The sequence below is a fragment of the Epinephelus lanceolatus genome, chromosome 20 (assembly GCF_041903045.1).
Source record: "Epinephelus lanceolatus isolate andai-2023 chromosome 20, ASM4190304v1, whole genome shotgun sequence".
Lineage (NCBI taxonomy): Eukaryota > Metazoa > Chordata > Actinopteri > Perciformes > Serranidae > Epinephelus > Epinephelus lanceolatus.
In genome coordinates, this window is record NC_135753.1 from 18025097 (window position 1) to 18043124 (window position 18028).

The 18028-nt window shown below is 40.3% G+C and overlaps 1 protein-coding gene and 1 long non-coding RNA gene across 3 annotated transcripts in view; one reads left to right on the top strand and one right to left on the bottom strand.

The window, feature by feature from the left end:
* Positions 1-18028, bottom strand: part of malrd1 (MAM and LDL receptor class A domain containing 1) — a 99671-nt gene that overhangs the window by 45248 nt on the left and 36395 nt on the right. Inside the window, exons 14-18 of one of the 2 annotated variants that reach the window (XM_033639494.2) lie at positions 13463-13619; positions 13261-13371; positions 8889-9102; positions 8538-8782; positions 5250-5538 (exon numbers count right to left, since the gene is read on the bottom strand). In XM_033639494.2, the coding sequence (XP_033495385.2) occupies positions 5250-5538; positions 8538-8782; positions 8889-9102; positions 13261-13371; positions 13463-13619 (1016 nt within the window). Of the gene's footprint in view, positions 1-5249; positions 5539-8537; positions 8786-8888; positions 9103-13260; positions 13372-13462; positions 13620-18028 lie in introns of both variants that reach the window. The other variant, XM_033639493.2, reaches the window with a different exon arrangement.
* LOC117265104 (uncharacterized) lies at positions 13633-17966 on the top strand. The gene is made up of 2 exons (XR_013488230.1): positions 13633-16620; positions 16717-17966. It is a non-coding gene; the product is annotated as an uncharacterized LOC117265104 (long non-coding RNA).

An 18028-nucleotide genomic window follows, 5' to 3' on the forward strand; every position in this document is an offset into this window, starting at 1 on the left:
TTAACAGGCGGCTCGCTCAGTGTGTGATGTGCACTTGTAGATAAAATATAGGCCTATATTAATGAAGGTTCATTAGTACAGTTTTGGATTTCTCTGTAATGTAGCACAGTGTTAACAATGTTACTGATACTATTCTTTCTCATACCTTCAACTCAAACCATTGTGTTGCCCCACCCAAAATATATAATTTAATTATTAAATTAATATCGTAAACATGCAGGTGACTAGTTGACTAATTCTTAGTTGAGGGCAGCTCTAGTAAATTTATAGCTCACAGCAACTTAATATGATACAGCATCTGGCTTTTGTTTGATATCTAGTGTCAGCCAAAAAGTTGTGTTGCTAACAGTTGTTAGCAGTTAGCACATTACAAGCTTCATGAAGACAGATTTTATGGCAATGCTTTAGTACTGGACTGTGTACTGATCTACCTAATAAAGTGGTCACTGAGCGTAGACGACTGTTATGTACAGTAAATGCTCCTTCAGGCTTTTTTCAACCAGAGCCACATGCAGAAGGAAGAGGAGAGTTTCCTGTTTTGTTTGTAATTGCCATTGAAGCCTTAATTAATGATCTTAATAAGCACAGGGGACATCATTCAATTTCTCTTTATTGATTGTAATACATCTTTCATCACTTTCCTTATTTATCATGTAAAGATTCCTGCTGCACAGGAAGTGCAACAGTGCTCAAGTAGAGAATGGCAAGAAGATAAATTGGGATTCTTGTTTGTGATTTGCTCATGTGTTGTCAAAAGTGTGGCAGATATTCTTTTCTTTTTCCATGCACACCTACAGCGTCATCTCTGAACATGCTATGCTGCTTTATGTTAAAATTCTTTGCAGATTTTCTATAATGCCTCTTTAAAGCCAAGCTTGAACTCCCTGCCAGATAAAAACACATGATACGGGTGCACGTAGTGTCTCACCACTACATCATATAATGTGATAGTATTATAGAATGAGGCAGTGGATGAAAAGGCCCCTGAGGCGCTTCAGTCTATAATTACAGTTCCTGCTGTCTTTGGTCTCATCAGTATTACTGTATGTTCTCTGCAGCCTGCAGCAGCTGAGGAGGCAGTGAGAGCCGAGTCCTCTCCCGCCCGGCTCTCTTAATGGTGGGATGAACTTCACTTCACTGTCAGGGCAGCGGTGTTTCTCCCTGTCGTAACCTTCAAGAAATATATCCCTCTGCTCTCACACGGACCAACATCCCATTCTATTTCCATCCCGCTTTATTTGCTCTGCTATTACTTGCTCTGAAAATGATCCTGTCATGTTTTAAAAAGAAGAAAAACTTCCTCTGCCCTTTTTCCCTGGCTGTATTTTTTTCTTTCTGGCATTTCTCAACCCAGTAATTCTACACACTGGATTCCTTGTGACAGATACTGCCTGCTCCTTTGCTTACACTAATCATTTACAGAATGTGTATATATGTATGTACAAGCTTGATTGTGCTGTTGCACTACTTTGAGTCAACTTGGATATGACTGTATCTAACTACATACAAAATAATGTGTGCCTCGACTGTCTGCCTGACAGTCCAGTATGGAGCGAGAGGGCCGCAGCAGGCAACCACAATACAGGGCACGTTTGCTCTGTCAGTGAACGTCCACTAAAAGTGCTTGTTAATGCCACTGACAGGCTCAGATTGTTATTCTAAGTGTCTGACAACATTATGGAAATCTCCATTTAAACAAACAGTAGTTTTAGCTTGTATATAGCCAGCATATTTTCACATTTAACTGGGTGAATTAAGGATCACCAAACCAGAGTTGGTGATTGTTGGAACAGTGGAAAGACAAACCATGACAGTTCTTGTGAGTCTTATTTTGTTTCTGTCAACTTAGAGTGTGCTTTACAACAATAAAATGACTAAATTGAATCTGTTTGGCGATGGTGTTTTCAAGGCTGCGCTGGTTGAACAAAAAGGATTGTACTCTTTATCACAAAGGTCAACCTCTGTAGGGATCATTTCCATAATGTTGTCAGGCACTTATAATGACAATGTGAGCCTGTCGGTGGCAACAACAAAACACTTTCAGTGGACATAGTGGACCAATTTAAACTGTTCCCAGTGAGCTTGTGGATTATTAAAAACAAACAAGACGTTTCTGTAAAGACACTGCTGCTGAATTTTTTTAATGTTATTTTTTACAGCATCAAAAACAACACTGCATATAACTCCATTGTGTTTAAGTTTAGGTAGAACTACTGGATGGCGATATCTCAAAACCTGGCCAAATCAAGCCAAAACTATCTGTATGGCCAAAATACTGAGACTTGTCTCAGGAGACATCAATTTGACATGTTGCTCAAGACAGACATATCATTCATCCCTCTGAACCTCCAGAATATTGGTGAAGACATCTCACAGAGCAGAAGAGAAAGATGATAAACTGTTGGTGGTATGCTAAATGTTACTAACAGCATTCCAATAAAAGCATCATTAGCATCTCAGCAAGGCTGCGCTACTTCAGAGCTCTCTACCGGCTGATTACTACGCCGACCCTGTGGGGGTCGAGCTATTTACTATTAGCACTTATACTGACAAATGCAGAGAGACAGCGAGACAGTGAAACAAGTAAGAGGAAGAGACAGCTGTAAGGAGAATCCTGCACATCACACTTCTCCTGCCGGACAGAAGCTGTCTCCAGCTCATCTCAAAAAGACAAGGAGACACTTGCAGGAGCTTCACGGTTTCATCCCTTTTCTGAGCACAGACACACTTCATCTCCCCAACATCCAATACAAGAGAAAGGCAATAAATTTAATAGGCCAATTATAGCCAGAGTAACAATGGCAATAAATCAGCTCTTGTTGTTTTCTCTCGTCTCTTAAAGGGTTCTCTCGTAAAGAAGGAGTAAGGGATGCAGACAAACTTCTAAAACATGAATAGCCTCCCAAGTCTGAGATACAGACAGTGATGGTGTTTGACTTTTGCCCATGCCCTATAGACAAGCAGAATTTAATTTTCTTTCCTTTATAAATATTGCATCAACAATTTTCTCCCTCTAAATGAAGATTCTTATATTGCAGCAGTCAATAATTCTCTTATTGCTCATATGAGCACACTATTACAGTGAAAGTCATCAAATCGGCAATAATCTACATTTGAGTAATGTAATAACTTTCCTGCATCAGAAAAATATCCTAATATGCCACTTGGGGCTCCACGGCCATGTTCTCCTCACACTGTAAGTCATTTCTGAACAATTTCAAACACTCACAAAGGAAAACAGCCCTAAAGGATTACAGTCGCTAAAAGCAAGAAGAAGACTGCCATCCCAGCACTCTCTTTGTCACAATGGAATTAAAAAGCTGTAATTGACTGTCTAGTTCCTTCAGGAACAATAATAAAAACCAATATGTTCCAGCTAAATACTGGCCTTCACAGGGGCACCGGTCCTTGGCAGAAATATATTGGCTTTTTATTATTGCTCCAGTACAAAAGGACCAGGCTGTTTACTGTAATTCTTCAGTGCCTTGTTGAACCATCGTCTTTGTCTACTGAACTTACTATGAAATTTTGTACTGATTTTATACTGTGTTGAAGCTGTCAAAGGCCAACATTGTTATCTCTCAACAGTGCACACATACTACAGTGTCTCATTAGGTTTTACAGGCCGGCCAAAATCAAAAACAGTTTCTGATACAACTTTATCAAGATAAGGAAAAAATTCCTCCCAACAGAACACGTAAGGAAAACATGATGGAGATCTAAAGCCATGTTAGGGGCTCTGGGAGATGTTGATGCTTTAAACTAAATGTTAAAGTCACAATTGTAATGCTAACAACCTGATTTTTTACGGTGCCATGCCATTGTTCCAACGGCCCAAAATTCCAACGTCTCATTAGTCCGAAAAATGTTACAATGGACCCAAAGCCTATTTCTCCCACAGCGTGCATCCCAAAAACAATCACCCATTGCTCCGCAGTCCCATTTCTCTGAAAATACACACTCCATGCAGTTAGTTTCAGTTTCCCAGCGGAGTTTGAGCCACTGATCCAGGGGGTTTTTACCAACCCTTTGCTGCGTTTCCCAGCTGCAGGGTGCTGATCCAGGGTGTTTTGACCGACCCTTTGTGGCGCTTCTTAGCTGCATTTCTACATATCATTTCTTGACAGTGTTTGAGCCACAGAACCCTAGTGTCTTTCACCAACCCACCCCTGCCTTTCCAGCAACTTTTAAACCACCAAACATGAGATGTTTTAGGTTAAAGCCCAGTTCAGACCAAAGATCTGTGATGACACAAGTTGCAACAGGCAACTACTGATCATTCTGCATCAGTAGTTCTGCAGCGTTCTAAAAACCTCCCGGTTCACACCAGTGCAACTAGATGAGATGGTGTATCATCTCTATGCAATAGCTCTCTGTACTTCAGTTCTGACTTTGACTTGTCAGGCTCATTTTGTGGCTGAATATAATTTATAGCTTATTAAAATATGAATGAGGATAGTGATAGTGAGATACTGGCTACAGTTGCATTTGTAGTAGTGATGAAAAACAGAAACGAAATGAGCATCAGATGGACTGTATTCATAATAAATACACCAAAATAATAAAAACCAGCAGCAATTAATCAGTCAATGAGAATGTGTGTGTGTGTGTGTGTGTGTTTGCTGGGAGGGGGGGCATAAGCACATACAGCGAGCAGCAGCAGCGACCTACTGTCCAACACCTGCACAGGTGAGGACGAAAACAGAGGGCTCGGCAGGGACGGAGCACCCAGAGCAAGCGAACACGGCATCTGTTGTCATTTTGACTTGACCAGCGGACTTCACTACAAGCCAATTGGCTGTTGAAACAGGTGATGTGCTTTACGTTCTAAAACCAGCCACCAGCAATTTGACCAGTTGAGTTGCAGGTGACACCATCAGCCGGCTTGAGTCGAGCTCAGAGCAGCCAGTTCACACTGCTGCAACTTTCCTCTGCAACGTTCTGAAACAGTTTTGTCTCTAATCTTTGGTCTGAACTGGGCTTTTCTTAATCATAAATAAGTGGTTTTTGTACCTAAACCTAACCACACATTCGCTACAGGACTGTTGACCAATACATCAGTTTTTCTGGTGTTTTGTCATCTCATTACAGGTAGTATAATAATATTGAAGAGGTTTTTCTCTGGAAATAACTTTTCTGGTCGCTGTTCTTCACATTGTTTTGGGATTGTCAGGTAGGAGATGGAACAGTAGGGGAACACAGTCGGAGCATAGAAAAAAGGGCTTAGTGTGACAAAGTAGAGTTTGTACCTGCAGGAGGCAGAGGAGTGTTGCCCTCTACTCTTGCTGAGGAGGCGAGCAGACACCCCGGAGAGAAAGTGATGTCATCCAGGCAGATGTCACCCTTTGGACTTCGGCCCACCTTTCCCTCAAACATAACCTGAAAGTCCCTGCTGTGGCTCAGCGGGATCTCCCTCATCTGCCAGTAGTTGCCCTGATCTCCCGTCAAGTTCAGGAAGAGATGAAGATGCCCTTCGCTTTTGCCAAACACGCTGAGGGTCCCAATGCCGTCTCCAGACATGTGGAAATAAAAACGCATCTGGACAAAGGACGAGAAAATGAGAAATGTGTCTAAACAAGGTACAGACATACAGAGCGTGCAGATGTGAAAGATGCTTTTCAAACATTTCCCACTCTTATACTCAATTACTTGTCATCCACATCACAACAGTGTGTAAATATTATACAAACAACTGATTTTACAGCTACATATTTGAAGAAAAATACAGTCAAAATGCCAGTAAAGTCTGCTATTGTGACTGACTTCTACACTGACATGCTTGTCTTTGGCACTCAGCTTTCTTTTCCATTATCTTTTTCACTTTAGTTTCTCCATAGTAAGAATTACTCCTCATGGTGGACAATGGAAAGAAACAAAAAGTATGGGCATACAAAGGTAATTAAATCTTAATCTTCGTCTCCAAATCGATGCACTTTTTCCTTCTCCTCCTTGTCTTTATTAAGGCTCAGAGAGAAAACAATATCTCTCCATCGCACAGCGCTGAGGCAGAGATATGTTTTATAGGTTTTCTTTACAAATGGAGGGGTGTTCATGAGCTACAGCGGCACAACTACACCTTCCATCTCAGGCGAGAGATTGCCCCATCCTTCTCTTCCTCTCATTTCTCCCCTGCACAGCCCTCCCTACAGTTTAATTGGTGCCTTTTTGCTGACTGCGTGATTGATTGACAGGTCAGGAGTGGGATAAGACAGACACGATGCGCAGAGCAATCCGAGCAGTCAATCAAGACATTGTTCCTAGTAGAGCATCGGGCTGACAGCTGGGAGAACACACACACACACACATTATAAAGTGCACAAGCACATACACTCTATTTGTAAGTTGCAACACATTCCTAAGCTTAAAGGCATAGCTCGACCTCTTGAGAAACAGATTTATTTCCTGTCTTACTGAGTTGAAAAGATCAATACCGCTCTCATGTCTTTTAGCTAAATATGAATCTACAGCCAGGAGCTGATTAGCTTAGCTTAGCATAAAGACTATGGGGATTAACATTAACGCGTTATATATTGCTTGTTTAATGGTGCAGCACATAAAACCGTCTAAAACCACGCTAAACAAACAAGATATAAAATGTTAAAAAAGCAGTGTGTAAGATTTAGAGGGATTTAGTGGCATCTAGCAGTGAGGATTGCAGATTGCAACCATCTGAAATTTCTCCCACATGCCAAGCGTAAACTACTGCTTAGGACTCCTTCAGTATTCTTTGTTCTGGAGGTTTTTACTGGGTGCAGAATTATCCGCAGAGGTGTCTTCCTCTGCAAAACAAATGGACCGGGTGATTTAAACCAGTAAAAAAACACTCAATGAAGCAGTTTCACCTTAAAAATTATCTACAGTGGGCACCCAGTGCCTTAGTGGGTAGAGCAGGCATCCCATATACAAAAGTCAATGTTCTTGCCACAGTGGCCGCAGGTTCAGTTCCACTCTGTAGCCCTTTTACACTTATGTAATAGGTAAAACCTCCGAAAAATAATCTTTAAAAAAAAAAAAAAAAAGAACTATGGTGGGCAACTCAAAAACGTGAATGGCCCTACCTAGAGTCACTGTTTGGTTTGTCTGTTCTGAGCTTCCACAAAAACATGGCTGTGCAACATGGCAGCTCCCTGGACTAGGACCTGCTCATTATGTAAATATAAACGGCTCATTCTAAGGTAACAAAAACATAAAAAATAGATAATTCTTATTTTGAAAAAAGAAAACATACTTATTACATTCCATTTCTGTCAGTATATCTAAATCCTACACACTGGACCTTTGAAGGCCATTATTTTTTGTTTTATATCATTCTGTAGCTTCCCAATGGTGTTTCTTATGTATGCAAATCCAAACATTATGCTTTAGCATCAAAATGCTAATTTCCTAAGCCTTTCTAAAAACTATCCTCATGATGTAGGATTCTACTATGACAACGATGATGATGCCCACCTAATATACCACTCCTTGAGAATTGTGTGTTATCGATATTCCAAATTTGCTATATTCTTCTAACCTCCTAACCTGCATGCAACCAACGCAATGTACTGCTCTGGATGCCATGTTAGTTTAAAAAATCACACAATAACACAGACAAACAAGCTCCCAGTGTTCTGCAAGGTAGAATTACTAGTTGAGTGTGGTGGCTCTGAAGACAGTAACATAATGGCTTTAGTTCCTTGGTAAAGGTCAGGTCAAATGGTGAAAATATTATCCTATCCCATAGAGCCCCAATTCAAGAATAAATACCCTTTTAGCTGTTATCATTATTATTATCACTGTAAGTGCTCTAACCTATGTCACCGTATTTTGTGAATGTCAAAGTGAGCACTTCCATTTGAAATACCTGGAAAACAACGTCAACGGAGCTGACCTTTAATTAGTGAGCTGTAGTCATGCTGGTGGGCAGATGTTTTGTGTGGGTCAGCTGGTCAGTGTTAAGTTTTTTTTCCTAACTGAAAATAATATTCTGAGATGCATCGATGAGGTTTACAGCTGATTATACAACTCCTTCTGCTGCCTCTTTGATCGTTAGAGCATGGAATAAAGCATACATAAATATAGAAGATAAAATACAAATTAAATTTATGCAGTATCTTCAGCATGCAGTAAAAATATTCAATCAGAGATGAATGGAAATGTATTTTTTTTGTCCCTTTAAAATGGAAAAAACTGCAAGAAAACATTTTAACATTCATGTCAGGGAAGCCACAGGAGAGCTAATATTTTATTACATTTTTTAGTGTGTCTTTAACTTATTCCATCCATTCATATTTTTAGGGTTTTTTGCATTTCACCTTTACTACTATAGGTAGTATTTGTTTATTTTCAGCCATATATTCTATACAGAACCGTTGTTCTCAAGGGAGCATCTATCCAGAAATCATCAATACATTAATCTTGTTTTCTAGTAGTTACATTTAAAGTGATGACATCATACTAACGTGTTTTCCTGTCTGAAGAAGTAGAAATAACCTTTAATATTTAGTCTAACCTTGACTAACTGCCTCTTTCCGTCTGAACTTCAAGCTCTGTCTCACCTTGCACTGTGAACTCCTGTGGCTCAATAACGGTCCTGATATGCAAGCGGCGTCCCCAGCTGCCTGGGGGAAGGAGGTCTCCAGGTAGAGGTAGTGCCCCGAGGGATCTCTCAGCGTGTGGTCATTTGATGGCCCGGTGCCAACTGTGGGAGTGCTGCCCGCTTTTATCAGCCAATCAAAGTCATCCTGACGGCACTGACGCCAGGAACAGAGGTCAAACTCAAAACTGCAGCGCCCACTAAAGCCTTCTGAAAGGTAGCAATAAAAGAATAAATCAATCTGGACCGTCCAGTTACATGAGAATTAATTTTTCACAGGGAGTCATCAATCAGACATTAGAGGAGGCCTCACTGCAGATGTAGGGGTCCTCGTCAGAGTTGTCCCCACAGTGGTTGATGAAGTCACACAGGTTGTCCTGAGGGATGCAGTGGCCACTGGCGCAGGCGTACTGCTCAGGTGTGCATGGCTGGTCTGAGGGAAGAGGAGGGGAGCAGTCCACGAAGCTGACATCATCGATCACCACATCGCCCATGTAGCTGATCCCTCGCTTCGCCCTAAACACCACCTGACAAAGGACAACAAACCTAGAATCAACTCCAACACCTGTCTGTCATATGAAGATAATCACATTTTTATACTCCAGGGTTGATAGTTAAAGGGACAGTTCACCGCAAAATCAAGAAAACATTTTTCCTCTTACCTGTAGTGCTATTTATCAATATAGATTGTTTTGGATTGGAGATATCGACCGTAGAGATGTCTGCCTTGTCTCCAACATAATGGAACTAGATGGCACTCAGCTTGTGGTGCTCACCAAAAAAATACATTTTAAAAACTTAACAGTTACATTTCTTTCTCAAAGTTATGACCCGGTTACTCAAGATAATCCACAGACCTTGTTGTGACCAGTTTCATGTAGGAACTATTTTCTTTCTACCAAACTACACCAGCAAACAATATCACCGCTCAGAATGAAGCATGTATCTGCTGTAGAGGACTGCAATGGGATTGCAGACCCAACATAAATCTCACGGGAACGGGAGGTTTTATCTTTGCAGCAGGTGGGCACAGACAGTCAAAAAAACGTGTGAGCCCTGTAGGTTAATTACCATGAAGGATGGAGACGTCAAGAAGTGAAGTGAAAAAGAAGATAAAAGCAGGACATTAAAATACAAAAGAAAGCAAGGCAAGTTGAACATTTGGAGGAACTTCTCAGCATTGTTACAGATAATTATAATAACAGTGAACTCCAGAGACACCAGAATAACTGTAATTATGAATGTAATTATGCACTAGAAGGTAATTTTGCTACGTTTTACTGACAGGTATGCATATCTTACTTTTTGAAAATTCTTTAATTAAAGTATTTTTAAATGTTCGGACAAAACATAAGCTCCATAGAGAACACTGTGTGGGGGCACACCAGTTAAGTATTCACGAGTTCACGTTTTAAATGTCCTTTTATTGTCCACAGACATTCACAGTCTTCTGAAATAAAGACCATTTCTCCAATTTTCTGAGGAATATTGCTCCTCTAGACCTCAGAGAAAAAGTTATCTTTTCCATTATAAAAATCTCCTTGATTATACCCATCCATTCTTCAAGGCTCGGAGATTTGTACCAGTTCTTTGTAATCGCTTTCTTACTGGCAATAAACAGTATTTTACACAGATACCAATCTTTTTTATTAATCACATCTTCCCTTATTGCACCGAAATCCAGGACCTTGACATCAATATGCATTTTATATCACAAAATCTTTTTGGCATATCTTTCTTAATACCACAGTAAAATGTGTTTTCCCTGTGGGACAGTAGAAGACTCAGTGTATTGAGAATCAATCTATTGTGCGGGCATGTATAGACAGACTGTCTGCAGGATAACACACTCTACAGGAGCGGGTGGTCATAAATCCCATGGGAGCAGGCAGGACCAGGATTAAGAGAAAAGTCCAATGCAGGACTTTAAGTACTCCTAGCTCACTTAGCGCCACTGAGCTAGGAATCATTACAGCTTAACTGAGGAGGATGCCAGTAATGTTTACGTCTCACACGTCTTGAGATGCACGCTTCCTTCTGCGCATGATAAGGTTGGCAGGTGAAGATCAGTGGAATGATAATAGTTCCTACATGAAACTGCTCACAACAAGGTCTGTGGATGATCCTGAGTAACTGAGTCATGATTTCTGGAAAGAGACATTGCTGTTGAGTTTTTTTAAATGTTTTTTTTTTTTGGCACTCACCAAAAGCCGAGTACCATTCAGTTCCATTTCACTGGAGAGAAGGCCGACATCTCTACGGCCGATATCTCCAACACTCGGCAACTCAAACCCAAACAATGTAGATCGATAAAGAGCACTACAGGTAAAAGGAAAAAATATGTATCATCAGACAAGGCATTGAATCAAAAGAGCCAATAGCTTCTTATTCTGCAGGCAGTAGATGAAGCTCTCAGAGAAAAGAGTAAAAGGGCACAATTGCTGCTCTGTGTGAAAAGGCCTTTCAGCTGCAGATTGTACCATCAGCGCAGTTCTCACTCTGTCGGGTCTGACAAAGGTTAATGTGCATCAGTGAAAATGTGCAAAGGCCGTGGTATTTGGTCAAAGAGATGGCTGCTCTACTGCTATGACACAGGACCTCTGTCTGTGTGGTCACACTGACCTGGAACAACCTCAGCAGGCAGACACCACGAAGGGATTGCATTTCTGATTACTGTCACTCTCACAAGTTAAGACTGATTAGTCTGAATTAGACTCAATCAATTCATTCATCATCAAGCCTGCGTGTTCAATTTAGCCTGCCGTGGCTGAAATTAGGCCCATTACATTGATGTGCACAGGCACCTAAGAGGCTGTCCTTCAAAGTGAATGTCAATAATCTGAATCACATGTCTACTGTTGTAAAGTGGTGCTGACGCTGGAATATACATCATGTCAAAAGGGCTCATCACTGCAAACTGTTTTATCTCAAGTATATCCCGAAACTGTAATTACTCTCGAATATTTTGCTCAGTTTAGTTCAGAAAAATAGGTTATAAATAGGTGTTGTTCAAGCAGCAGAAACTTTCTTTGTGTTATACTCTGAGATTTCTAGTGATTCTTCTGCCGATAAAAGCAGCAGTTGGTTCCCTGATAATTAAGCAAGTCACAATACCCACCACTTTTGTTATAGCACATACATCGTAATAAGCATAATATGTAACGCTAAAGCTGTGGCAATGGACACATACCTACATCCACACTTACATATTGTCATTTTATTACACATCAAGTTTTGCTGTGTTCACACCTAGCATTTACACTACTCTGGTGTTTTAGAACCTCTAAAGCTGGGACCTTTGAAAACGCTGCTGACCAAACCACCGGGAACAACGCCAGGCTTTGAAGACACTTTGACGCTGACATAGTGGTAAAACCGTGGAATTACAACTTCTGGGTCTGTCAAACGTTGTCATGGGGCCCAAAAAGCCATTTTTCCATAGATTTACACCGTGAAAGAGACGTCGGTTAATCAGTGGATACATTTTTTGAGCCTCACAACCCCTGTAAAATGACTCATCACTGCTGGTTTTTGATCCATGCAGTCCAATATAATTTTAAAGTCTAGACGAGCCGCATTAAATCATTTTGTCCCCATTCAAGTCAGCAGAGGACTAAAGTGAAAGTTAGCCGCTTGGTTGGTGGATGTTTCCAGTGCATCTGCTTAAATGGGTCCAATGATGTGGAAGTAATTTTATATTCAGGAACTCAAACTTTTTGGCCCCATGTGCCACTGAGCAACTTATAGGAATGACTGGAGCCCTGCATCAGTGCTGTATCCAGTTGTCTTTATACGTCCATGTTCTGACCCTGTATTAGTTAAAAAGTAATTGCTTTTTAATCTAGACATGCAGAAACTTAGACTTTTCAACAACTATGACGCAGACACCCATGTTCACTTTCTGATTGGGTCTTATCAGTCATGACATGTCAAGCCAACACATTATAGCCATGGCTTCCTCCAGCAATGGAAAATGCTCAAAGCTCTCGCTGTATTTGCTTTGTAACGATTCCCAATCTATTATTTCCACCGCCTCGACCACCTCATACTTAACACTTAACACACAGTTAACACTTAACAGGTAAAAAAATATCTGGTCTTTCTTTCTGTCTTTGCTGTTCTTTCTAGATATTATTTTCTGTAACTAAACAACAAACCGCAGAGAAGATAATCTGCTTCCTGTTTAAACTGCAACACACATGCGCAGTGAACATTATGGTCATGTGATATGCATTTTCAGGTGTGATATTATGGACGGATATTATTTCTGAAACGGTGCCAAAAAGCTTGTGCATACAGAGATTGTTTTCATTTTAAAAACACAGTTTTAAAATGTAAAGGTATCAGTATGGATGTAGCATATTTACAGCTTGTGTTGATGTTACTTATTGTCTGTGTAAATCAGAAAAATAATTTAAAAAATATCTTTCTGCTGACAATACTGGCAATAAAAGCAAAAATTTGGTCCTGTGATACTCACAGGAGTAAAAGAAACTACCGTACCATCAAAAAGGATAACAACTGAGGAGACAGTGATGAAAATCTCTGTGAAAAACTGATATCACCCAATACAAGAGCAAAACAAACCTTTGATGCAATATCATTGATTATCAAGATATGAACCATTGAATCTGGTTATATAACACATTAGAAAGTGTTTTTAAGTGACCAAATAATTTACAGACCTGGACGTTGTTTGATAACCCCAAAAACACTTCTCCTCGTCTCCATTTGTTGCCTTGGTTACCAGTCTGAGACCAAACCTCATGTGTGACATTTCCATACTTTAACAGCACCTGCAAATATAGACAGATATGAGTTTTCTGATGAAACCATCACAGTAAGTATTATTCTCCTGTTGAACACAGCATTTGTTACTCCTCTTACTTGCAGTGATCCCACTGTGAATCCACTCATGTGGTACCAGAAGACCAAAGTGCACTGCGGCCCCGTGGAGGAGATGGGAGGTGTCTGGAGGACAGTGGTTTGACCGTAGCCACCGTTTGAGCTGTCTGCACACATGTACCAACCCTCTGGACTGCCTCTGTCAGAGGAGAAGCAGGAAGGACAGGACAACATTAGAATTGTGTCCCCATCTTGTGAATCCAGTAGTGAAATTTAGTATTAACTGAGACTTTGCATCATTATTGGGTTTGGTTGTACCACTGAGTGAAATTCTATAAATACTTTTTCTCCTTTTATTTAGATATACAAAGGACCATACAAACAATCTCATCATTTTCATAGTGCTTAAAGGGAAACCAGTATTGACCTGGGCCCTGACTTTCCATGTTTTTGTGTCTAAGTGACTAATGAGAACAACAACTTTTGAAATTGGTCCAGTATTAAGACTACACTACAGCCACAGTAGTGAAACCCTTGTCTTGTCACATCTTGACTATTGCCCAACAATCTGGTCAAATGCATCTAAACAAGAACTAAATAAAATCCAGTTTACCCAAAATAGAGCTGCGAGATTAGCTCTGCACTGCTCTTTTAGGAACAGCATTGAAAAAATGCACAATGAATTGTCATGGATGAGAGTCAGTGAGAGACTAGCTTGTAGCATTATTATATTTTTGAAAAACATCTATATATCACGTAAACCTACTAGTCTCTTTTCTCAGCTGTTGCTCGCTAGTGATAGTCACAACTATGGCACTAGACAAGCCTTGAAAGCTGATTTCACCTTGCCTAAACCTAAAACTGATGCCCTCAAAAAAACAGTGATGTACAGGGCAATTACATACTGGAACAGACTTCCACAACATTTAGTTTTAATTTCCAGTAGAGTTGGTTTTAAGAAAATACTCAGAAGAGCTGTAATGCAGAAAGAGGTTGTTTTAGATCGTGACTAATGTTTTTGTCAGTTAATTGTATTCTGTTATGAGTTATGTATGTTTGATTTTCTTTATACTTATTTTGTTTAATATCAATTTAGTGTGCTCAGTTAGGTTATCATTACTTTATTGATATACATTTTATTTTTGCTTACTTCTGTATGTACTTTGTCTGTTATATTTTATTTTATCATTATTTGTCATTTAGGATAGTAGTTGTTGTTTTCTTTTTCCTTTGGTAGATGTGTGAATGTATATATTATATTTGTTTTTTAATTTGTTTTGTTTTTTATGAAGTTTTGCTTGTGAATTTTTAATTGCACTGTAATTTTTAATTGACCCCAGGAAGAATAGTCACTACTGAGGCAGTGACTAATGGGGATCTACAATAAACAATAAACAGGCTGCAATGTAATCCTTACAGGCAATTGTGCACCGTCAGTTTCTGTTTAATAAAAGTGTTTGTTTTGCCACTGACAGGCTCAGATTGTTATTATAAGGGTCTCACAACATTACTGAAAGCCTACCCTACAGAGAAATGAAACGTTCTTCTTTACCTTTCAACTGGTCTGTTTGTTATTGTGACCAAGTCTCGCTCAAGGAGAAGTCTCATTCTGAAATTTTCGCGCACAACTTGTTGCAAGAAAAACAATTTGAAACGTTGGTGGGAGTCGGAGAGAGAAGTGCCACGAATAGTTTGTTGTGTTGGAGAACAGAAAGCATAGCTTTATGTTATGTAAAGATTTTCAATGTCAGGGCTAAATATTTAGCAGACTTCGACAATGTGAAAAGTAGCTAGCTTTCACAAGACTTCTCCTTGTGCAAGACTTGGTTACACACACTGACAAACGGATCGCATAAGCCAAAGGTAAGAAAAAACATTTCATAGCTCTGTAGGGTCCTTACTGTAACGTTGACAGATACTCATTATAATAATCAGCTACTGTCAGTTGCAAAAACAAGCACTAGGAGACGTAAATTAACGGTGCCCAGTCATCCATGGGGATTTCAATGCAGCTTGTTTAGCAGCCACTCTATTCTAATTTTGGACCAATTTCAAAAAAAGTTGTCTCCATTAGTCACTTAGACACAAAAACACTGGAAAATAGGGTCTTAAAAAATAGAAATAGAAAAATAGTCTCCCTTTAATAGCCTTATCTATCCAAGCCTTCTGCAAAACACAGTCAAAGCAGGAGGTGTTGTGGTAGTTTACCGCCATACCACCCTGACCGCGGCCTATCTCATCAGCTAAGCAGGGTCAGTCCAGGTCAGTATTTGGATAAGAGAAAATTTAATTTAATTTGAGAGGCCAGAGTGTGATGCAGGGAATCGAGTGGGGGGAAATGAGATGGGCAAGGCTGGTGTAACTAGCAGAGGAGTCCAGAGAGCAGCTGAGCTGATCCACAGTGGTTTCCAGGCAGTGCAGGAGTGGGACACAGAGGCAGGAGTCGGACCAGGGGAAGGCTCCAGACAGGGGGATAACAGGTATTAGCAAAAAGCTTAACAAGCAAAGACTTTCTTCCAAAAGAAAAAAAAAAAAAAAAGGGGGGGGGGGGGGGGCTTGCATGAGAAACAGAGCCTACGATCTGGTGATTTGCTTGACTTGAAGCCAGCCATTTGAAGCAGAGAGGATTGAAGATGGATTGCAGCTGCTGCCCGACACCTGCACACCTGATCCCACTCCTATAATCAGAGGCAAAGACAAAGAGAGAGGGTGAGGTGGGAGAAGCTTCAGGCTAGGGGGGAGAGGCAGAAGCAGAGGCTGTGACACACAACTATGACCCTGGGGTTTTCCTTGTGTTTCCCTGTGTTTTTCCCCTCCGCTATGTGTTCCAGTCTGTCTACATATGTCTGTGTCTGTGGGCATGGCACTCCAGGCTTCAAAGCAGACACACTGACTTGTCATAGTAGGAAAAGCACAGGTGAATTTATTAACATTAATGATGGCTATATTCCACTTAGGGGAGGTTCTGGCAATTCACATGCTGGCTCACTGAAATATCTCACTGGGACGCTTAATGGAGCTGAGGCATTGTTAATTCGATCAGTTTCACCTGTGTTTTTCCTACTATGACATGTCAAAATTACCGGTCCCCATTACCGCTGATGATCCACACCTGCCTCCCATCAATCTCATCAAGCTCCAGTATATCTACCCCCTGTCATTCATCCAGTCATCATCAGATCATTCAGTCAGCTACAGTGGTAGTAACGCCTTCCAGGCTTCTTGTAATCTAGTTTTTCTGCACATTCTCCTCAAGTGTTTTTTGCCCTGCTTTATTCTGTTCTCTTCTGCTTCAGGATCATCTCCACCGGTCGGCCTCTTCATCTGCTTGCCTGCTCTCCCTCTGCAAGTCCCTTTGCCCGTCCAATTAACCACGGCATTCCCTCCACGCATAGCCTAATAATAAATCCCTTTAATTCTGTACCTTACCTGACTCTGCATCTGGGTCTTTCTGTCACAAATCATAACAAGAAAGTGACTGATTTCTTTAGATACTTGCAGCTAAGAACTTTTCTGACAATACACAATAAGTGGGGTAAACTCATAAAACCTACATCCATAGAAAACTTTATAAAAGTAATACAAATGGGAAATGGAGACAATAAAGTAAGTGAAGTGTGCAAAATATTTTCATCTACGAATCTACATAACACCCTACAGATAAAGCAGAGATGGGAAGCAGAGATGAACATGGTCATATCACAGGACACTTGGAGGGAGGTATGCACTGAGGCGCATCTGGTCCAACACATGGGGGGAATTTAAATGGAAATGATAATTAGGTCTTTCAGAACACCAGAAATAGTTTCTGAAATGGGCCCAACACACCCCAGCTCATGTTGGAGAAACTGTGGAACATGCACTGCCGATCACACCCATATATTCTGGCAATGTCCAAAGTTATGTGTATACTAGAGAAAGGTATTTAATGCCCTTAAAGTAGTCTTTAGTGTTATCCCCAAAGGTCTGAATGTGAGGGATAAGAAATACCTCTTACATTACTTACAGCAGTCTTAAAGTGTATAACCATCAGATGGTTGATATCGGACCCTCCCACATACAATACATGGATCTAAAAAGTCTGGGACCTCTATCAGATGCAGCAAATTACATGCTCATTACGATTACAAAAAAAACGTCTTTTCTAAACAATGGAGTGCTGTCATGGCTTTATTAATACAATGGGGTTTATCATCCAGTAGGGCTCTGCCAAACTTTTGCTTTTATATTACCCCAGTGTATATATCACATACATTGTATGTAGCTGTCTGTAGAACAAAGGTTGCACCTCTATTTCATCTGTATGATCATAATGTGGAGTGGATTATTATTACTAGGAGGGGTGTAAATTACCGGTCTCATTAGGATACGATATTATACAAATTCTTTGGAAAACGATACAATATATGCCGGTATAACAAAGTCTGCCATGATACGATTCGATGCGATGCAATTTAGGGGCCTGCGATGAGACGATATTATCTGCCCATATGACAAAAGAAGCTGCCATTGCATTCTTTTTTCTTTTTTTTTTTTTTTGCTTTTTGACATAAAAGATAACAACAAGTAAATAAGTCACTGTAACTGCTTAAGTGCAGTTAAGTTTAT